General features: G+C 38.7%; 1 protein-coding gene and 1 pseudogene across 1 annotated transcript; both read left to right on the top strand.

The window, feature by feature from the left end:
- Nucleotides 1-1,649: 1,649 nt before the first annotated feature.
- On the top strand, nucleotides 1,650-10,896 carry LOC104812182 (annotated as a pseudogene).
- A 2,674-nt stretch (nucleotides 10,897-13,570) lies between these two features.
- Nucleotides 13,571-20,740, top strand: LOC104824860 (tripeptidyl-peptidase 2-like). Its single transcript, XM_019202521.1, has 26 exons — nucleotides 13,571-13,625; nucleotides 13,837-13,920; nucleotides 14,017-14,204; nucleotides 14,295-14,469; nucleotides 14,587-14,708; nucleotides 14,813-14,892; nucleotides 15,154-15,212; nucleotides 15,493-15,647; nucleotides 15,756-15,934; nucleotides 16,035-16,153; nucleotides 16,221-16,391; nucleotides 16,876-17,004; nucleotides 17,099-17,199; nucleotides 17,289-17,406; nucleotides 17,640-17,719; nucleotides 18,084-18,156; nucleotides 18,519-18,604; nucleotides 18,702-18,753; nucleotides 18,847-18,978; nucleotides 19,079-19,150; nucleotides 19,292-19,384; nucleotides 19,530-19,625; nucleotides 19,735-19,833; nucleotides 19,988-20,080; nucleotides 20,221-20,379; nucleotides 20,491-20,740. The coding sequence occupies exons 1-26, from the start codon at nucleotides 13,578-13,580 to the stop codon at nucleotides 20,647-20,649; spliced, it is 2,922 nt and encodes a 973-aa protein (XP_019058066.1). The 5' UTR covers nucleotides 13,571-13,577; the 3' UTR covers nucleotides 20,650-20,740.
- Nucleotides 20,741-22,664: the final 1,924 nt, after the last annotated feature.

Raw genomic sequence — 22,664 nt, 5'->3', positions numbered from 1 at the left:
CTATTACGCCCTTAATTAAACATTGGTATATATATGATTTTTTTATATTTTATTAAAAAGTGTGAAAAAAATTATCTGATTTAATCTGATTATCGAACTATATATTTAATATGATTTTTTTTAGGAAGCCGGTCGAGTCAATCTAAATGATTTAGAAGTACATTACGGTTAATGATAGTGTCAATTTCTACAGGAAAAAAAAGGTTTGTTGTGAATTCAACTTGCTATTTTCTTACATGCGAACAAGGGTGTAAAATGGCTCGGGTCGGTTCAGCCTAGCCCGGTTTGTTTCGATCTGAAAAATTTATAGTCCAGTCCGGTCTGATCCGTTTTTTAGCGAACCATAAATATATCAGTCCAATCTCAGTCCATATCGTCTTAGTCTGCGAGCTAAACGAGTCGGTACGCAAATCAAATATATAATTTTTAAAAATAAAATTTTAATACTAAAAATATTTTAAACTAATTTTATATTTAAAAAATATTTAAAATATAATAAAAAATATAATTTGTATATAAAAATAAAATTTTAAACAAAAATAAATTTAATATGTAATAAAAAAATATAATTTGTATATAAAATATTTTAAAATATATAAAAGTATTAAAATTAAATTATTTTTTTTGCTCGCGAGTCAGTCCGGCTGACGAGCGGACGCCTGGTTCGTAATGGATTGGCTCGTTTGGTCCGGTTTTTTCTGGACTCAAATATTTGAACCCAATTCAGAAAAATATGGACCGACTCACGAGTCGGTTCACGATCCGCAACTCGTTTTATACTCCTACATGTGAAATACTGGCATTTAATAATATATTTTGGCTACAACAATGGGATGTTAGCTGGTTAGAAATAGAAGTTCCACTAATATCAATTGCAAAATTAAACAAATAATAAAAAATATTAAGAATTGAAATCACATGTTTAGATATAAATCTAATTGATATTAGTAAGATTATTTTTATGCATATATAATACACAATTAGAAATAAATACTTTATTAGGCGCACATAATTAAGACCACCATAAAGAAAGGGCAAAATCAGTCCATGGTGACGATGATGAATCGTTACGGGTTCAAATATTTTGAGTTCGGTTCGGTCTAATTCATTTTTAAGCGAGTCGAAAGGTATTCAACGGTTCGTCGATTAGAATCAAATATTCTCCCTCGAGATTTGATAATCTTATCAACTGATGGTTTTTTTTTAAGAATAAATTATATAATTATTTTATGATAAAAATAAAATGTTTACTAATAAATCCGTAAAATTGGTTTTTGACTTTTCTGTAACTTTCTTTAAAAAATGATTTACCGTATTTTTAGGAAAAATAAAATTAAAAAATCTTAATTAAAGTTTTTTTTGATTTTTTAAATCTCTAAAAACTGGAAAAAAAAATTCAGTCAAGGCCTTTGTGCAATTTCCTTTGACAGTTTTAATAGATATGCAATTTCCAAATATCTTCTTGTGGGCCCCACTAAATCCTGTCCGTACATGAACGGAATCACGTCGGAGCCTTCGAAAGATTGGAATTACCGAATTACCCTCAAGCAAATAAAAAAACCAACCGATGCATCTGTACGGCACCCCGCTTTCTTCAAAGTGCACTCGTGTTCGCGGGTTTCTCCGTCGGTTCGCGGGCTGCGCCGTCGTCATCGTTTAACTTTGTTTTCTTCTCTGTTCCCTCGCAGACCCAAATCTCTTGGAAGCTGTCCGAGATTCCGAAGGGAGAGGATTGGGTTCAGGGCCATGTCTTGTTCTTTCTCCGACACATTGACGTCGTCTCGCGGCGGTGGGGAGAATGCTCCTGTCTCTAATTTCAGACTGAACGAGTCGACGTTCCTGGCTTCTCTCATGCCGAAGAAAGAAATCGGCGTCGATCGCTTCCTCCAAGCTCATCCCGAGTACGACGGCCGTGGCGTCGTCATCGCTATCTTCGGTACTTCCTTCGCTGTTGTTGTTTCAGTCAATTTCGATGTTCGTGTACCCTACTGAATGGGTGATTGTTTTGTAGTGAACAAGTTTCTCTGGTTCGGTTTTTTTGTGCTCGAGAACTAAGTCTTCGACTTGGGTTCTGTCGGATAAGGATTGTAGTTACTGATCAACGGAACTTTGTGTTATCAGATTCTCGCGTTGATCCAGCTGCTGCGGGCTTGCAAGTTACATCTGATGGAAAGCCGAAGGTTTTAGACGTTATAGACTGGTACATATACCGTTTACTTCTAATTTTTCATCTGGTGTTCTTGGTTACTTTAACGTGATACTGGTTCAATGGCACTTTTCCCCATTCAGCACCGGAAGTGGGGATATAGATACATCCACAGTGGTGAAAGCCGATGGAAATGGTCGGATTCATGGGGCATCAGGTTGATGATCTGATTATTTTTTTGGATTGCTTGAATTTTCCTTGTCTTATGCCTGGAATTGCTTCTGATTAAATGACTTGTTATAGGGGCGCTTTTGACTGTAAACTCTTCATGGAAAAACCCTTCTGGAGAATGGCGTGTTGGTTGCAAGTTGATTTACGAGCTATTCGCATCCGACTTGACTTCTCGTTTGAAGGTATCATTGACTGTATGTTGGACTCATTTGCACTCCTCGTACAACCTTATATTAGATTTTACTTCCTTCCTTCTGTTTTTTGTTGGCGTGCAGAAAGAGAGAAGGAAGAAGTGGGATGAGAAGAATCAGGAAGAAATTGCGAAGGCGGTAAAGAATCTTTACGAATTTGATCAGGTGCTTTGGAAATGCTGTTTTCTTTTTTGTGTTTTCAGCCTAGATATTATGATGTAACCGTAGCTGTTAAATTGGTTTTATGAATTTTATGCTTTTCATTATTCCAGAAGCATAGCAAGGTGGAAGATGCAAAACTAAAGAAGATCCGTGAAGACCTGGAAAGCAGGGTGGATTTTTTGAAGGAACAAGCTGATGTGAGTGCAATTACTATCATCACTTATTGTTTGTTCCGACTACTTGTGTGCTGTTTTCTCGAATCTCTGTTGTAAAATTCATTGTGTTTCTTTGTAGAACTATGACGACAAAGGACCTGTTATCGATGCTGTTGTATGGCATGATGGTGAAGTATGGAGGGTTGCTGTTGATACCCAAACTCTTGAAGAGGATCACGATTGGGGGAAACTAGCAGATTTCACCCCACTGACTAACTACCGGTATGTGTTCTGTAACAATGGTTTCTTTTCAAAGTTCCAGACTTTTACATGTAGTAGAATCTTTGTTCACCGAATTCTTCTCTTCTCTAATCATTTATTTGCTGCAGAATTGAGCGGAAGTATGGTATGTTTAGCCGATTAGATGCATGCTCCTTTGTTGCCAACGTGTACGACGAGGGAAACACACTAAGCATTGTAACAGATAGTCATTTTCATGGTACCCATGTTGCTGGAATAGCTACTGCCAACCACCCTGGGGTGCTGACGCAACACCATCTTAATTGATTTGTATCGATAATTTTTCGCGGTCAATTAACTCATCTTCTGTCTACCTTGTTAGGAGCACTTGCTGAATGGAGTGGCACCTGGTGCACAGATAATATCTTGCAAAATTGGAGACTCACGCTTAGATTCAATGGAGACTGGAACTGGCTTGACACGGGCATTGATAGCAGCTTTAGAGGTAATTATTTGTATATCTGAAAGTAGATAACCGAGGTGATTGATTAATAATGCTTGAAAGTTATTTCCTACCACTTTGATGCTGTTCAATGCCATAACTATCTGTGGTACCGCTGCTTGGTTTTTCTATTTCTGGGCAGAAATGTGTGGTTTTTCTATCATGCATCTACTTTTGTATGTTGACGTTTTTGTTTTAATCTTGTACAGCATAAATGTGATCTTGTCAACATGAGTTATGGGGAGTCATCCCTGCTTCCGGACTACGGACGCTTTGTTGATCTTGTTACTGAAGTATCATCGCGGAACCCTCGTATTTGTTTGTCAACTCTTAACCTCGCATGTGCATTATGTCGTATTCATATTGCATGTATTGGAATTCTGTATTAGGCTGTGAACAAGCAACGCCTTGTATTTGTAAATGCTGTTGGCAACTATGGTCCAGCATTGACGACAGTTGGTTCTCCTGGTGGAACAACTTCCAGTATCATCGGTGTTGGTGCATATGTTTCTCCTGCAATGGCCGCTGGCGCCCATATGGTGGTGGAACCTCCCTGTGAGGGGCTAGTGGCCACTTGGTATTTTTCCCCCTTTCTCCTTGCAGTTCGATCGTTTTCTTAGTTTTAGGGTTTAACAAGCATTAAAATACATGTCAATTTGTGTTGTAGGTCCAGTCGGGGACCTACCTCTGATGGAGATCTTGGTGTCAGCATAAGTGCACCTGGCACAGCTGTTGCTCCTGTTCCTACATGGACACTTCAAAGACGAATGTGTGGGAGTGGAACATCAATGGCATCTCCTTCTGCTTGTGGAGCAATTGCATTACTTCTCAGTGGTTTAAAGGTTTCTGCTCCAACATTTTTTTTGCCTAGATGTTTTGTCTGGCATGTTCTTTTTATCTCGCATTTCTTTTCGGTGAACACTTTTCATTCAGTTAAAAGTCTTATGATGCTTTTGCAGGCTCAAGGCATTCAAGTTAGTCCATACAGTGTGCGGAGGGCCATTGAGAATTCATCTGAATCTGTAGGTGATCTACCTGAAGACAAACTATCCACTGGACAGGGACTTATACAAGTTGACAAGTAAAATCCCATCCCGTGGAGTTTTTTTTTTTCCGTATCTTTTGAGGTTGTTGAGTTCAGCGGTATAGTTTCTGTATTTAGTTTTGCTGCTTATCTCGTTACAGGGCATACGAATACTTGAAACAATTTCAGGAGTGTCCATCTGTTTTCTATCAGATCAAGGTCAATCTCGCTGGAAAAACATGTAAGTATACTCTATGCAATAGATACTAAATGGAAAATTTCATGTACCATCAAGAAGAAAAAATGACTTTCTGCACCATTTTAAGATTTCTGAAGATCTCAATGCAGAAAAATTTTATACTCAAGTTTGCTGAAATCTAGCTATCGACGTTTCTCATTAGGCTGATAACAATGAAATTGGATGTTCCGATTCCATCATAGTTTTGAGGGTTCTTTTTTAATAAACATATACTCTTGAAGATTGTTAACCTGTTATCTGCAGCCCCCACATCACGAGGGATCTACCTGCGGGAGGCTACTGATTGCAGACAATCTACTGAGGTGAGTTATTTCTATGTTACGGGAAACATTAGACCCTGAAGTATGCACTCGTCTTTCCAAATTCACACTAGGCTTACTAGTTTGCATCCTATTTAATATCATTGCTCTTTTTCATCCCACTACTGTTCTTTTATTTCTACTGCTCAGAGTATCGAATTTCTAGATTTGTCTTGGATTCATAATTCCTCTGCTCAGACTCGTTCTCCTCCCAGATAACTTGCATACAGCAGTTTTGTGCTGTGTTGACATTCTGAAACAAGCTTTGTTTTGACATTGATAGTGGACAATAAAAGTTGAACCAAAATTCCACGAAGGCGCCAGTAATTTAAAGGACATTGTCCCATTTGAGGAATGTATCGAGTTGGCCTCTACAGATGAAGGAGTTGTAAGAGTTCCCAAGTATCTCCTGCTCACTCATAATGGCCGCAGCTTCAAGTTAGTGATTTCTATTTCTGTTTCTATGTATTTTGTTATCCTCTGTTTATTAGTTTCTTTCTTTGTAGTCATGTTTGTTAATAATTTTTATGAACTATCTCTTTTCAGCGTGGTTGTTGATCCTACAAATCTCAGCAATGGTGTGCATTACTTTGAAGTGTATGGGGTTGATTGCAAAACGCCAGATCGCGGCCCAGTTTTCAGAATCCCTGTCACCATAATAAAGCCCATTACGGTGACAAATCAACCTCCGGTGATTTCATTCCCGCAAATGTCATTCATCGCAGGTTATCTTTTGTAGTCTTATTGTTGTGTATGAAGATAAACATTATACGGGCTTGAAATGCAAATCTTGCTTTTTGTTGATATTTCCTTCAATAATTGCAGCTCTAGGCCACATTGAACGAAGGTATGTAGAGGTGCCGCGTGGTGCGACATGGGTTGAGGCTACAATAAGAACTTCTTGGTTTGATACCACTCGGCAGTTTTTCATTGAAACGCTTCAGGTAAGGCATGTTTAAGGTTTAAAATAATTTGAAATGCTGCTGGTTCTGACTTCTGCTTAACTTGCAGCTATGTCCACTGCAAAGGCCTATCAAGTGGGAGAACGTTGCGACGTTCTCATCTCCATCTGCTAAAAGCTTTTCATTTCCTGTGGTTGGTGGTCAAACCATGGAATTAGCAATAGCTCCATTCTGGTCTGGTAACCAAGGAAGTCACGAACCAACTATTGTTGATTTTGAGGTAGGAACTGGATATCTTAATCCATTTGAGTTCAGTCCTTGTCTTTGACTACTGAGGATTGCATGCACTTGTATTTATTTATTTATCTATGCTTGGGCTGCATTGAATCATTCAGCAATCTTTACGTCAGTTTGTATAATTTCCTTTTGTTATTATTTCGCTGTAGATGCTTTGAAACCCTTTTAGTTGTTGTGTATGATGCTTGTTCTTACTTCTGAAGGAGATTATCTCTGTTTCCTCCTTCCCCAATATTTCCTTTTCTAGACATTAGTTTTGTTGCAGCCTTTCTTTCCTCCTACTCATGTCCTATGGAACAATTACTGGGGGTCATTCCAGGATAAAATTTGTAAGCATGAGTTTTGATATTTTGGCATTATTGTGGTAAAGGGAGGATTTTATATTCAATTAGCATTTGGTCATTAGGTTGAGTATCTTGTGATCTTAGTACAAATGAGTTGAAGGGACTTGTGTGTGGTTATTGCAGATTGCATTCCATGGCATTGATGTTGACAAAGAAGAGCTGATACTCGATGGAAGTGAAGCACCGGTTAAAATTGAAGCTGAAGCACTTCTAGCTTCTGAAAAGCTTGTTCCCACAGCTGTTCTTAACAAGGCACAGCTTGCCTCTTAAAGATTTTTTGCTTATATCTCACTTGCTTTATTTGTTCACAATTTTTCTTATGCATGGTGTTTTGTTCATACCGTAGATACGAGTTCCATATCGACCTGTTGATACAACACTCACGACTCTATCAACCAGCCGTGACAGACTACCATCAGGCAAACAGATATTAGCATTGACATTAACGTGGGTTATGCATCTGCTTTTTCTGCTTTTGTTTCTCGTCTATCTCTTTCTCAGTTGTTAGAGAACACCTCATCCTATTGTTTGTGCAGTTACAAGTTCAAATTGGAAGATAGAGCTGAAGTGAAACCGCATATACCCTTGTTGAATAATCGCGTATATGACAACAAAATTGAATCCCAGTTTTATATGATCTCTGATGCGAACAAGGTACCCTTTCAACTGCCAGCTAGAAAGGATGGATACTACTGGTCTATCGAGGCTTGTAAATTCTGTTTCACATTGTCAACTAAAAAGATGCCGTGTTGCACAAAATTAATGATTTCATTTTTTTTATGCTGCATTCTGTATAGAATCACTTTTCTTTTCGTGTGTGGTCGGGTTAATACCTTCTTTTTAATCTCACATGCTGCCCCTACTTACATCCAGCGTGTATATGCAACGGGTGATGTTTACCCGGAGGCTACAAAACTTCCCAAGGGAGAATATATTCTGCAGCTGTATCTGAGGTTTGTGCTACATCTCTGATAGAACCAGCCAATCTTTTGGATGCATGGACTTTCTTTCTATTTTGAGGTGTAGGGTCATGTCAAACTGACTCCAGGCAGTAATTATCTTCTGAATGAGTTTGGTCAGAAAACTGCCCGGAAAGTTCTCTTGAGTTTTTGGATCGATGTTGTCTTTGGCTTCAGCTTTGGTTCGTCGTGTTATTGGTTTTGATTTAATGGTCGTTGTGAAGCAGCCATTAAAAAACCAAAGTCAAGACAGAGTAGAAATCTGATCTTAGTCTTTCCATAGTGCATTAAGCTGATGGTTCAACTTTGTGTATCTTACGGTCTCTTCTTATTCGACCTGTTTTCGCCAGGCATGAAAATGTGCAGTTGCTGGAAAAGTTGAAGCAGCTTGTTTTGTTTAACCGAATTCTTCTCATCTCTAATCACTTATTTGCTGCAGAATTGAGCGGAAGTATTGCTGAACCAGGTCGGATGTTTGTCTTTTTGCACTTTAGAAATCATGGATTGGGGTAATGTTTCATCGAACTGTGCTGGAAATGTTACTGCCTAATTGACTTTTTCGTCTCTTTTCTTTTTTTCTTGAAATTGTTAGATATGCATACATTTACCTTAAGATGGTCCAATAGGTGGATACCCTTTTCACGTCGATGTGAGTTAGGCACATAGCACCTATGATATTGTTTTTGTCTGAAGATTTCTTCTTAGCCCAAGAAAGAGGTCCATTTTTCTTCATTTGGAATTCACTGGCCGGTTATGCTTAGAGAAGGGTGTTTAAATGTGTGGAAAGAAGGCTTGACTCTTTCTCTCTTGGCGTTGCAGGAGGCCATTCGGCTGAACTTCTATTCTGAACCAGACGGGTGTGTCACGGGAAATGGTGCCTTCAAATCATCTGTTTTAATTCCTGGGTATTCTTTCTGTTTACATATCCTCCTTAAATATTCTTATTGATATACGACACTCAGTTCCCTAAACATGCATCTCTTACTTTTATTTTGTTGCAGGAAAAAGGAAGCGTTTTATGTGAGCCAACCCATGAAGGATAAGCTGCCCAAGGTTTTGAACATAGATTGATTGCTGACGTAATTGATTCTGTGGTATCTGTTTCTCTCTGACTGCCTATCGATTTACTGTTTAACTGTACCTGCAGAATGCTCCTCAAGGATCTGTGTTGCTGGGAGATATCTCATATGGGAAATTATCATTTGATGATAAAGAAGGGAAAAATCCGAAAGATAATCCCGTTTCTTATCAGATATCCTATGTTGTTCCACCAAACAAGGTTTCTAATAACACTATCTTTCCTTTCCTCCGTCTTTTCTACCTGGTTTGCAAGTGAAAGTAATCTCTTTTGTTAAATATATGACACTTTGTTTGATAGACTGAGGAAGAAAAAGGGAAATCTTCTGCTCCAACTAGCACTAAATCTGTACCGGAGCGCATGGAGGAAGAGGTATGGGCAAAAATTTGGTTCCATGCCTTTCTTCGATTCTGGATATACTTTTAGATAATTAAATCCAGAACTTATTGGTGAATATCTGAATAATTTCTTTTCGACTATCTTTTCTTGATAATGATGAATCTTTGTAATCAGATTCGCGACACAAAGATCGAGTTTCTCGGAAGCCTAAAACAAGAAAAGAGCGTTCAGAATGGAAAAAGCTGTGTGGTTGTCTTAAGGTCATATATTCTTCCAGTTCAAATGCTTTTCTTTCTTCTCATGAAAACATGTTTATACCATTTTCTAACAGAGGAAATCTTAGAGAGATCTTGTTAGTAGAACAATATGCTGTAAACCGATGTGCATAAGCTGTTCCTTTGGCAGTCTGAATACCCAAAGTATACTCCATTGCTCGCTAAGATATTGGAAGGTCTGCTTTCTCGATCTGATGCTGAGGACAAAATCAATCACCATGAAGAGGTATAATTAGGAGGAGCATGCAATATAAGAATTTCTTGTTCTTTAGAAATCACATTTAATGATCTGTTCAGTGGAAGGTGATCTGGAAATGGGCATGGATATGATAAGTCTCTTTTTTCAGGTTATAGATGCAGCAAACGAAGTGATAGATAGTATCGACACGGATGAGTTGGCAAGATTCTTGCTGCTAAAAAACGATCCAGATGATGAGGAAGCTGAGGTGTTTGCAGTCTTTTGTTTACAAAGTTCTTTCACTTTGATCCTGTTTATGTATAGCATTTGACCTCCGAAAGTTTGTCTCAGTGTCTGTGCATTGTATATGGTTTTCAAGATTCGCGAATCTGATTTATACATGATGTTATTTTTGAAATCAGAACTTAAAGAAGAAGAGGGAGATGACCCATGATCAGCTGGCAGAGGCATTGTACCAGAAAGGGTTAGCTATGGTGGCCATCGAGAATCTGAAGGTAAAAGACACCGATGTATTTCCTCCGTATCGATTATAGTTGCTCTGTTCATTCTCACAAGAATATGTTCTGGTGTTTATGGAGTCATGTTATGAAATGTTTTTGGCATCTCATTAACAATATCAATTTGGATACTCAAGGCGGAAAAGGAAGAAGAAGAAGAAAGCGGCGGCCGGAAAGATCTATTCGAAGAGAACTTCAAAGAACTGATGAAATGGGTCGATGTGAAATCGTCCAAGTTCGGTAAACTCAGTGTCCTACGCGAGAAACGGCTGTCACGCCTCGGGATCGCGCTGAAGGTTCTTCTTTCTCCCCCTACAAGGAAAGCATGTGTAGAATCTCTGATTTGGTAAAAATCATCTGAAGCTAAACATGTTTTCGGTAAACTCAGTGTCCTACGCGAGAAACGGCTGTCACGCCTCGGGATCGCGCTGAAGGTTCTTCTTTCTCCCCCTACAAGGAAAGCATGTGTAGAATCTCTGATTTGGTAAAAATCATCTGAAGCTAAACATGTTTTCTGGGTGTGTAAATGTTTGATGGGTGGTTTCAGGTGTTGGAGGAAATGATTCAGAGCGAGAATGAGCCTCCGAAGAAGGAACTGTACGAAATGAGGCTGAATTTGCTGGAGGAGTTGGGTTGGAGCCACTTGGTGGCCTATGAAAGGCAATGGATGCTGGTCCGTTTCCCCACAAGCTCCCCTCTCTTTTAGAAAAAAAAAAGCTTTTCGTCGAAAAATCTCATCAAATTTGTCACATTTTACAAAGGGTCTTGTTGTCAATTCAACTTGCTAATTTCTTACATGTGAAATACCGGATTTAATAATATTTGGCTACAATAAAAAAAACGGATGTTAACGGGTTAGAAAGAAAAAGTTCCACTAATATCAATTACAAAATTAAACAAATAATAAAAAAAAATTTAAGAATTAAAACCACATGTTTAGATATAAATATAATTGATAGTAGTAAGGTTATTTGTACACATTAGAAAGGAATATTTTACAAGGCGTACGTAACTAAGACCACCATAAAGAAAGGGCAGTTTCCGTGCATGGTGCCGATGATGAATCGTTATGACTTCGTAAATTTTTGAGTTTGGTTCGATCTAATTCATTTTTACACGAGTCGAAACGTATTCAACGGTTTCGTCGACTGGAATCAAATATGGTGGCTCGTGAATCAAATGTTCTCTCTCGAGATTTGATAATCTTATTGGAAGTGACAACGTGTGTTATATATATATATATATTTTGGTAAAATCGTATGTTATATTATCTGTTAAAAATATAAAACCAAGAACAGGATTTATGAATTCGGATCCGACCATAAAAACAGAAAATAAAAGTCATTTGTAATTGGGTTTGAATTTGGAAGCAATTTCTGAATTAGTTAATATATGTATCAAATTTTTAATTGGGCATGCACATTTTGACTTACCGGTTAATTTTCGCGGAACTTCCTTTGATATTGTTAATACATATAGAATAAAATTTCCAAATATCTTTTTGCGGGCCCCGCCGAATCCTGTCCGTTTAATCCGTACACGAACGGAATCACGTCATCGACAACAAAACCGTACAGATGCATCGACGGAGCCTTCGAAGCTTGGAATTACCAAATTACCCTCAAGGAAATGAAAAAACCAACCGATGCATCTGTACGGCACCCCGCTTTTAGTGCACTCGTGTTCGCGGGCTTCTCCGTCGTCATCGTTTAACTTTGTTTTCTTCTCTGTTCCCTCGCAGACCCAAATCTCTTGGAAGCTGTCCGAGATTCCGAAGGGAGAGGATTGGGTTCAGGGCCATGCCTTGTTCTTCCTCCGACACATTGACGTCGTCTCGCGGCGGCGGGGAGAATGCTCCTGTTTTATTCCTTACTTGCCAAGGTAGGTATACTCTGCTCGTTCCTGAAGAAATTCTTGGGATCGACCTCTGTTTTTATCTTAACCAGTCGATCGAAATTGTCTCCAAAGTACTTTCTTCCGTACACCTCTCCTTCCTCGAAGCTGTTCTTCCCGTGATCGTTCACTCCGATATCGAGATCTCTGTAATTCAGATACGCGTTTCTCGGGTTCTTGGTCACGAATGCGGTCGTGTAACTGTAAAGCCTCTTGGCTTGTGCCAGGAAGTCCTTCTTTTTTTTTTTGTGCTCGAGAACTAAGAAGTCTTCGACTTGGGTTCTGTCGGATAAGGATTGTAGTTACTGATCAACGAAGCTTTGTGTTATCAGATTCTCGCGTTGATCCAGCTGCTGCGGGCTTGCAAGTTACATCTGATGGAAAGCCGAAGGTTTTAGACGTTATAGACTGGTACATATACCGTTTACTTCTAATTTTTCATCTGGTGTTCTTGGTTACTTTAACGTGATACTGGTTCAATGGCACTTTTCCCCATTCAGCACCGGAAGTGGGGATATAGATACATCCACAGTGGTGAAAGCCGATGGAAATGGTCGGATTCATGGGGCATCAGGTTGATGATCTGGGAGTCAAGTGCAACTGAACATATGCTTGATGAACAAAAAACTTCAGGTGTTTGTATTGTTGTGACGAAGGACAAATTGGAAGGCCCATCATTTACACATCTTAAACCCTGCATGGATGTTCGAGAAGTGATTTTTGAAGCCAATACAAAGTCAGATGTATCTGATGACAAACTGGTCAGGATTGATGATGTCATTGCAACTCAGAAAGATGCATCTCGACGTAAGGTTGACGAGTCAATCGATTTTATTATCGGAGAAAGCTATGTAGACAGTAAACCGGAAGAGAAAATTCAAAAACTGATAACAAGTGTCGAGAATGGAGATGTAAAGGATGATCTTTTGCCCATCAAATATAGGCATACAGAGGATTCCTCAACTATTATGGAGTTTGGTATCGCATCTCTAAACTCTGACTTGTACTAAAATACCATATTTGATCCTGGAGATGCAAAACATAGGAGACAATATGGAAGACAGACCCACAACAGAATAATAGAGGTTTCAGATTTGAGGGCAAATCATTTTCAAGAGAAGGGGAATGATGTGATCATCACTAGCAACATGGACAATATGGAAAATGACAAGATAGTTCAGACACTTCACAACAACTCAGAAACATCATGCCCTATATATTGAGATGATATGTGAAGTTTTTGGCCCAAAACATGAAGAATTTGAAGTTGGACCAACCCATTATCAAGTTAGGGCCATTACAAGTCTAATTATGGCCCTTGAGAGGGAATTATGAAGGTCAAAATAAAGAGGTCAAAGTCAATTACGGGAACACATTTTTCAAAGGCATTTAAAGCACTTCTTGAAGACCACATTGTTTATGAAGACTCTCTTGAAGGCCACATCTATCAAGCATTTTATTTTGTGTTTTATTTATGTTATGTTTCTAATTTTCATGTTGTTTCATCTTATAAATAGGATACAAAAATCATATTGTAATAATCATTCATCAATCAAAACTTGTGAGAAGTATTCGCTTAGATTCAATGGAGACTGGAACTGGCTTGACACGGGCATTGATAGCAGCTTTAGAGGTGGTTATTTGTATATCTGAAAGTAGATTATCAGTAACCGAGGTGATAGATTAATAATGCTTGAAAGTTATTTCCTACCACTTTGATGCTATTCAATGCCAGAACAGTCTGTGGTGCTGCTGCTTGTTTTTTCTATTTCTGGGCAGAAATGTGTTTTTTCTATCATGCATCTACTTTTGCATGCTGACGTTTTTGTTTTAACCTTGTACAGCATAAATGTGATCTTATCAACATGAGTTATGCAGAGCCATCCCTGCTTCCGGACTACGGACGCTTTGTTGATCTTGTTACTGAAGTATCATCTCAGAACCCTCGTATCTGTTTGTCAACTCTTAACATCGCATGTGCATTATGTCGTATTCATATTGCATGTTTTGGAATTTTGTATTAGGCTGTGAACAAGCAACGGCTTGTATTTGTAAGTGGTGCTGGCAACGATGGTCCAGCATTGACGACAGTTGCTGCACCCGGTGGAACAACTTCCAGTATCATCGGTGTTGGTGCATATGTTTCTCCTGCAATGGCTGCTGGTGCCCATATGGTGGTTGAACCTCCCTGTGAGGGGCTAGTGGCCACTTGGTATTTTTCCCCCTTTCTCCTTGCAGTTCGATCGTTTTCTTAGTTTTAGGGTTTAGCAAGCATTAAAATACATGTCAATTTGTGTTGTAGGTCCAGTCGGGGACCTACCTCTGATGGAGATCTTGGTGTCAGCATAAGTGCACCTGGCACAGCTGTTGCTCCTGTTCCTACATGGACACTTCAAAGACGAATGTGTGGGAGTGGAACATCAATGGCATCTCCTTCTGCTTGTGGAGCAATTGCATTACTTCTCAGTGGTTTAAAGGTTTCTGCTCCAGCATTTTTTTTGCCTAGATGTTTTGTCTGGCATGTTCTTTTTATCTCACCATTCTTTTCGGTGCACATTTTTCATTCAATTAAAAGTCTTATGATGCTTTTGCAGGCTCAAGGCATTCAAGTTAGTCCATACAGTGTGCGGAGGGCCATTGAGAATTCATCTGAATCTGTAGGTGATCTACCTGAAGACAAACTATCCACTGGACAGGGACTTATACAAGTTGACAAGTAAAATCCCATCCCGTGGAGTTTTTTTTTTTCCGTATCTTTTGAGGTTGTTGAGTTCAGCGGTATAGTTTCTGTATTTAGTTTTGCTGCTTATCTCGTTATAGGGCATACGAATACTTGAAACAATTTCAGGAGTGTCCATCTGTTTTCTATCAGATCAAGGTCAATCTCGCTGGAAAAACATGTAAGTATACTCTATGCAATAGATACTAAATGGAAAATTTCATGTACCATCAAGAAGAAAAAATGACTTTCTGCACCATTTTAAGATTTCTGAAGATCTCAATGCAGAAAAATTTTATACTCAAGTTTGCTGAAATCTAGCTATCGACGTTTCTCATTAGGCTGATAACAATGAAATTGGATGTTCCGATTCCATCATAGTTTTGAGGGTTCTTTTTTAATAAACATATACTCTTGAAGATTGTTAACCTGTTATCTGCAGCCCCCACATCACGAGGGATCTACCTGCGGGAGGCTACTGATTGCAGACAATCTACTGAGGTGAGTTATTTCTATGTTACGGGAAACATTAGACCCTGAAGTATGCAGTCGTCTTTCCAAATTCACACTAGACTTACTAGTTTGCATCCTATTTAATATCATTGCTCTTTTTCATCACACTACTGTTCTTTTATTTCTACTGCTCAGAGTATCGAATTTCTAGATTTGTCTTGGATTCATAATTCCTCTGCTCAGACTCGTTCTCCTCCCAGATAACTTGCATACAGCAGTTTTGTGCTGTGTTGACATTCTGAAACAAGCTTTGTTTTGACATTGATAGTGGACAATAAAAGTTGAACCAAAATTCCACGAAGGCGCCAGTAATTTAAAGGACATTGTCCCATTTGAGGAATGTATCGAGTTGGCCTCTACAGATGAAGGAGTTGTAAGAGTTCCCAAGTATCTCCTGCTCACTCATAATGGCCGCAGCTTCAAGTTAGTGATTTCTATTTCTGTTTCTATGTATTTTGTTATCCTCTGTTTATTAGTTTCTTTCTTTGTAGTCATGTTTGTTAATAATTTTTATGAACTATCTCTTTTCAGCGTGGTTGTTGATCCTACAAATCTCAGCAATGGTGTGCATTACTTTGAAGTGTATGGGGTTGATTGCAAAACGCCAGATCGCGGCCCAGTTTTCAGAATCCCTGTCACCATAATAAAGCCCATTACGGTGACAAATCAACCTCCGGTGATTTCATTCCCGCAAATGTCATTCATCGCAGGTTATCTTTTGTAGTCTTATTGTTGTGTATGAAGATAAACATTATACGGGCTTGAAATGCAAATCTTGCTTTTTGTTGATATTTCCTTCAATAATTGCAGCTCTAGGCCACATTGAACGAAGGTATGTAGAGGTGCCGCGTGGTGCGACATGGGTTGAGGCTACAATAAGAACTTCTTGGTTTGATACCACTCGGCAGTTTTTCATTGAAACGCTTCAGGTAAGGCATGTTTAAGGTTTAAAATAATTTGAAATGCTGCTGGTTCTGACTTCTGCTTAACTTGCAGCTATGTCCACTGCAAAGGCCTATCAAGTGGGAGAACGTTGCGACGTTCTCATCTCCATCTGCTAAAAGCTTTTCATTTCCTGTGGTTGGTGGTCAAACCATGGAATTAGCAATAGCTCCATTCTGGTCTGGTAACCAAGGAAGTCACGAACCAACTATTGTTGATTTTGAGGTAGGAACTGGATATCTTAATCCATTTGAGTTCAGTCCTTGTCTTTGACTACTGAGGATTGCATGCACTTGTATTTATTTATTTATCTATGCTTGGGCTGCATTGAATCATTCAGCAATCTTTACGTCAGTTTGTATAATTTCCTTTTGTTATTATTTCGCTGTAGATGCTTTGAAACCCTTTTAGTTGTTGTGTATGATGCTTGTTCTTACTTCTGAAGGAGATTATCTCTGTTTCCTCCTTCCCCAATATTTCCTTTTCTAGACATTAGTTTTGTTGCAGCCTTTCTTTCCTCCTACTCATGTCCTATGGAACAATTACTGGGGGTCATTCCAGGATAAAATTTGTAAGCATGAGTTTTGATATTTTGGCATTATTGTGGTAAAGGGAGGATTTTATATTCAATTAGCATTTGGTCATTAGGTTGAGTATCTTGTGATCTTAGTACAAATGAGTTGAAGGGACTTGTGTGTGGTTATTGCAGATTGCATTCCATGGCATTGATGTTGACAAAGAAGAGCTGATACTCGATGGAAGTGAAGCACCGGTTAAAATTGAAGCTGAAGCACTTCTAGCTTCTGAAAAGCTTGTTCCCACAGCTGTTCTTAACAAGGCACAGCTTGCCTCTTAAAGATTTTTTGCTTATATCTCACTTGCTTTATTTGTTCACAATTTTTCTTATGCATGGTGTTTTGTTCATACCGTAGATACGAGTTCCATATCGACCTGTTGATACAACACTCACGACTCTATCAACCAGCCGTGACAGACTACCATCAGGCAAACAGATATTAGCATTGACATTAACGTGGGTTATGCATCTGCTTTTTCTGCTTTTGTTTCTCGTCTATCTCTTTCTCAGTTGTTAGAGAACACCTCATCCTATTGTTTGTGCAGTTACAAGTTCAAATTGGAAGACGGAGCTGAAGTGAAACCGCATATACCCTTGTTGAATAATCGCGTATATGACAACAAATTTGAATCCCAGTTTTATATGATCTCTGATGCAAACAAGGTACCCTTTCAACTGCCAGCTAAAAGGCTGATGTTACTGGTCTATACCGGCTTGTAAATTCTCTTTCACAATATACATTGTCAACTAAAAAGCTGCTGTGTTTCACAAAATGATTTCATAGTATTATGCTGCATTCTGATCCGTATAGAAACATTTTCCTTTTTTTTCTTGTGTGGCCAGATTTATGCTTTTTGTGTTTTTTTTTTCTGACATGCTACCTGACTTGCTTCCAGCGTGTATATGCAATGGGTGATGTTTATCCAGAGGCTACAAAACTTCCCAAGGGAGAATATATTCTGCAGCTATATCTGCGGTTTGTGCTACATCTCTGATAGAACCAACCAGTCTTTTGGATGCATGGACTTGCTTTATATTTTTGGAGAGTAGAGTTTGTGTCATACTAACTCCAGGCAGTACCTATCTTCTGAATGAGACTGGTCAGCGACATGCCCGTAAAAATTAGCTTTAGTTTTTGGATCGATATTGTCTTTGGCTTCAGTATTGGGTTCGTCATGATATTGTTTTTTATGGCTGTTGTGAAGCTGCAATTAAAAGAAAACAGAGGTCAAGACAAGCTAGAAGTTATAATCTTAGTCCGCACATAGTGCTGCATCAAGCTGATGGTTTAATTTTGTTTGTACCTGACCGTCTCTTCTTATTCTAACTGCTTTCACCAGGCATGAAAATGTGCAGTTGCTGGAAAAGTTGAAGCAACTTGTTTTGTTTATCGAAAGAAATTTGGCAGAAAAGGTAAGGTTGTGAATTAAATTTTACTTTGTATTGAAAATATAATCTTTATCAGGAGAGTATGTGTGCTGAACCAGGTTGGGGACAAATCTTGGATCATTTTTAATGTTTATGTTTTGTCCCTTCTCTTATGCATTTAACATCTTGCGGTTGAAGAGTAGAGTTTAGGCACATAGCGCCTATCATATGGTTTTGTCTGAAGATTTTTCCTTCTTTAGGAATTTACTGACCTGTTATGCTTATAAAGCAGGTGTTTAAATGTCTGAGAAGAAGGCTCGGCTCTATTCATTCTTGATGTAAACCTTTGATATCTTCTCTCCATTTCTCGTTTCCTCCTTTCCACCCTTTTTCTTTTGGCATTGCAGGAGGTTATTCGGCTGAACTTCTATTCTGAACCAGACGGTTGTGTCATGGGAAATGGTGCCTTTAAATCATCTGTTTTAATTCCTGGGTATTCTTTCTGTTTTGATTACCTCCTTAAATTTTCTTATTTGATATATGACACTCAGTTCCCTAAACATGCATCTCTTACTTTTATTATATTGCAGGAAAAAGGAAGCGTTTTATGTGAGCCAACCGGTGACGGATAAGCTGCCCAAGGTTTTGAACATAGATTGTTTGCTGACATAATTGATTCTGTGGTATTTGTTTCTCTCAGATGGTTATCGATTTACTATTTAACTGTACCTGCAGAATGCTCCTCAAGGATCTGTGTTACTGGGAGATATCTCACATGGGAAATTATCATTTGATGATAAAGAAGGGAAAAATCCGAAAGATAATCCCGTTTCTTATCAGATATCTTATGTTGTTCCACCAAACAAGGTTTCTAATAAACCTATCTTTTCTTTCCTCCCGTCTTTGCTACCTGGTTTGCACGTGAAAGTAGTCTCTTTTGTTAAATATATGACACTTTGTTTGATAGATTGAGGAAGAAAAAGGGAAATCTTCTGCTCCAACTAGCACTAAATCTGTATCGGAGCGCATGGAGGAAGAGGTATGGGCAAAAATTTGGTTCCATGCCTTTCTTCGATTCTGGATATACTTTTAGATAATTTTATCCAGAACTTATTGGTGAATATCTGAATAAATTCTTTTCGACTCTCTTTTCTTGATGATGATGAATCTTTGTAATCAGATTCGTGACACAAAGATCAAGTTTCTCGGAAGCCTAAAACAAGAAACTGAGGAAGAGCGTTCAGAATGGAAAAAGCTGTGTGGTTGTCTTAAGGTTATATATTCTTCCAGTTCAAATGCTTTTCTCTCTTCTCATGAAAACATGTTTATACCATTTTCTAACAGAGGAAATCTTAGAGAGAGCTTGTTAGTAGTCCAATATGCTGTAAACCGATGTGCATAATCTGTTCCTTTGGCAGTCTGAATACCCTAAGTATACTCCATTGCTCGCTAAGATCTTGGAAGGTCTGCTTTCTCGATCTGATGCTGAGGAGAAAATCAATCACCATGAAAAGGTATAATTAGGAGGAGCAAGCAATATAAGAATTTCTTGTTCTTTAGAAATCGCATTAAATGATAGGTGATCTAGATATGGGCATGGAAGCTGATAGTCTCTCTTTTCAGGTTATAGATGCAGCAAACGAAGTGATAGACAGTATCGACATGGATGAGTTGGCAAGATTCTTGCCACTCAAAAACGATCCAGACGATGAGGAAGCTGAGGTGTTTGCAGTTTTTGTTTACAAAGTTCTTTCACTTTGATCCTGTTTTTGTATAGCATTTGACCTCCGAAAGTTTGTCTCAGTGTCTATATGTTGTATATGGTTTTTCAAGATTCGCGAATCTGATTTATACACGATGTTATTTTTGAAATCAGAACATAAAGAAGAAGATGGAGATGACCCGTGATCAGCTGGCAGAGGCGTTGTACCAGAAAGGGTTAGCTATGGTGGCCATCGAGAATCTGAAGGTAAAGGACATCGATGTATTTCCTCTGTATCGATTATAGTTTCTCTGTTCATTCTCACAAGAATATGTTCTGGTGTTTATGGAGTCATATGATGAAATGTTTTTGGCATCTCATTAACAATATCGATTTGGATACTCAAGGCGGAAAAGGAAGAAGGCAAAGAGAGCGGTGGCAGGAAAGATCTATTCGAAGAGAACTTCAAAGAACTGATGAAATGGGTCGATGTGAAATCGTCCAAGTTCGGTAAACTCAGTGTCCTACGCGAGAAACGGCTGTCACGCCTCGGGATCGCGCTGAAGGTACTTCTTTCTCCCCCTACAAGGAAAGCATATGTACAATCTCTGATGTGGTAAAAATCATCTGAAGCTAAAAATGATCTGGGTGTGTAAATGTTCGATGGGTGGTTTCAGGTGTTGGAGGAAATGATTCAGAGCGAGAATGAGCCTCCGAAGAAGAAACTGTACGAAATGAAGCTGAATTTGCTGGAGGAGTTGGGTTGGAGCCACTTGGTGGCCTATGAAAGGCAATGGATGCTGGTCCGTTTCCCCACAAACTCCCCTCTCTTTTAGAAAAAAAAAAGCTTTTCGTCGAAAAATCTCATCAAATTTGTCACATTTTACAAAGGGTCTTGTTGTCAATTCAACTTGCTAATTTCTTACATGTGAAATACCGGATTTAATAATATTTGGCTATAATAAAAAAAAACGGATGTTAACGGGTTAGAAAGAAAAAGTTCCACTAATATCAATTACAAAATTAAACAAATAATAAAAAAAATTAAGAATTAAAACCACATGTTTAGATATAAATATAATTGATAGTAGTAAGGTTATTTGTACACATTAGAAAGGAATATTTTACAAGGCGTACGTAACTAAGACCACCATAAAGAAAGGGCAGTTTCCGTGTATGGTGCCGATGATGAATCGTTATGACTTCGTAAATTTTGAGTTTGGTTCGATCTAATTCATTTTTACACTGTTTCGTCGACTGGAATCAAATATGGTGGCTCGTGAATCAAATGTTCTCTCCCGAGATTTGATAATCTTATTGAAAGTGACAACGTGTGTTATATATATTTTTTGGTAAAATCGTATGTTATATTATCTGTTAAAAACACAAAACCAAGAACAGGATTTATGAATTCGGATCCGACCATAAAAACAGAAAATAAAAGTCATTTGTAATTGGGTTTGAATTTGGAAGCAATTTCTGAATTAGTTAATATATGTATCAAATTTTTAATTGGGCATGCACATTTTGACTTACCGGTTAATTTTCGCGGAACTTCCTTTGATATTGTTAATACATAGAGAATAAAATCGTGTACTTCCAAATATCTTTTTGCGGGCCCCGCCGAATCCTGTCCGTTTAATCCGTACATGAACGGAATCACGTCATCGACAGGACAAAACCGTACAGATGCTCGACGGAGCCTTCGAAGCCTGGAATTACCAAATTACCCTCAAGGAAATGAAAAAACCAACCGATGCATCTGTACGGCACCCCGCTTTTAGTGCACTCGTGTTCGCGGGCTTCTCCGTCGTCATCGTTTAACTTTGTTTTCTTCTCTGTTCCCTCGCAGACCCAAATCTCTTGGAAGCTGTCCGAGATTCCGAAGGGAGAGGATTGGGTTCAGGGCCATGCCTTGTTCTTCCTCCGACACATTGACGTCGTCTCGCGGCGGCGGGGAGAATGCTCCTGTCGCTAATTTCATGGTTCGGTTTTTTTGTGCTCGAGAACTAAGTCTTCGACTTGGGTTCTGTCGGATAAGGATTGTAGTTACTGATCAACGGAACTTTGTGTTATCAGATTCTCGCGTTGATCCAGCTGCTGCTGGCTTGCAAGTTACATCTGATGGAAAGCCGAAGATTTTAGACGTTATAGACTGGTATATATACCGTTTACTTCTAATTTTTTCATCTGGTGTTCTTGGTTACTTTAATGTGATACTGGCTCAATGACACTTTTCCCCATTCAGCACCGGAAGTGGGGATATAGATACATCCACAGTGGTGAAAGCCGATGGAAATGGTCGGATTCATGGGGCATCAGGTTGATGATCTGATTATTTTTTTGGATTGCTTGAAACTTTCTTGTTTTATGTCTGGAATTGCTTCTGATTAAATGACTTGTTATAGGGGCGCTTTTGACTGTAAACTCTTCGTGGAAAAACCCTTCTGGAGAATGGCGTGTTGGTTGCAAGTTGGTTTACGAGCTATTCGCATCCGACTTGACTTCTCGTTTGAAGGTATCATTGACTGTATGTTGGACTCATTTGCACTCCTCGTACAACCTTGTATTAGATTTTACTGATTTCCTTCTGTTTTTTGTTGGCATGCAGAAAGAGAGAAGGAAGAAGTGGGATGAGAAGAATCAGGAAGAAATTGCGAAGGCTGTAAAGAATCTTTACGAATTTGATCAGGTGCTTTGGAAATGCTAATTTTTTTTTGTGAATTTTCTGCCTAGATATTATGATGTAACCATAGCTATTAAATTTGTTTGATGAATTTTATGCTTTTCATTATTCCAGAAGCATAGCAAGGTGGAAGATGAAAAACTAAAGAAGATCCGTGAAGACCTG

The sequence above is a fragment of the Tarenaya hassleriana genome, unplaced genomic scaffold (genome assembly GCF_000463585.1).
Source record: "Tarenaya hassleriana unplaced genomic scaffold, ASM46358v1 Cleome1, whole genome shotgun sequence".
Classification (NCBI taxonomy): Eukaryota; Viridiplantae; Streptophyta; class Magnoliopsida; order Brassicales; family Cleomaceae; genus Tarenaya; species Tarenaya hassleriana.
The sequence above is the reverse complement of the archived record's forward strand: the minus strand, read 5'-3'. Positions and strand labels throughout refer to the sequence as shown.

Bases quoted from the DNA above. Each gene is read 5' to 3' on its own strand.
- LOC104824860 (XM_019202521.1), top strand. From the start codon at position 13,578: ATGGAGACTGGAACTGGCTTGACACGGGCATTGATAGCAGCTTTAGAG. The intron at 18,157-18,518 runs GTAAGGTTGTGA...TTGGCATTGCAG, and splicing joins AAAGAAATTTGGCAGAAAAG to GAGGTTATTCGGCTGAACTT. The intron at 18,979-19,078 runs GTTTCTAATAAA...TTTGTTTGATAG, and splicing joins ATGTTGTTCCACCAAACAAG to ATTGAGGAAGAAAAAGGGAA.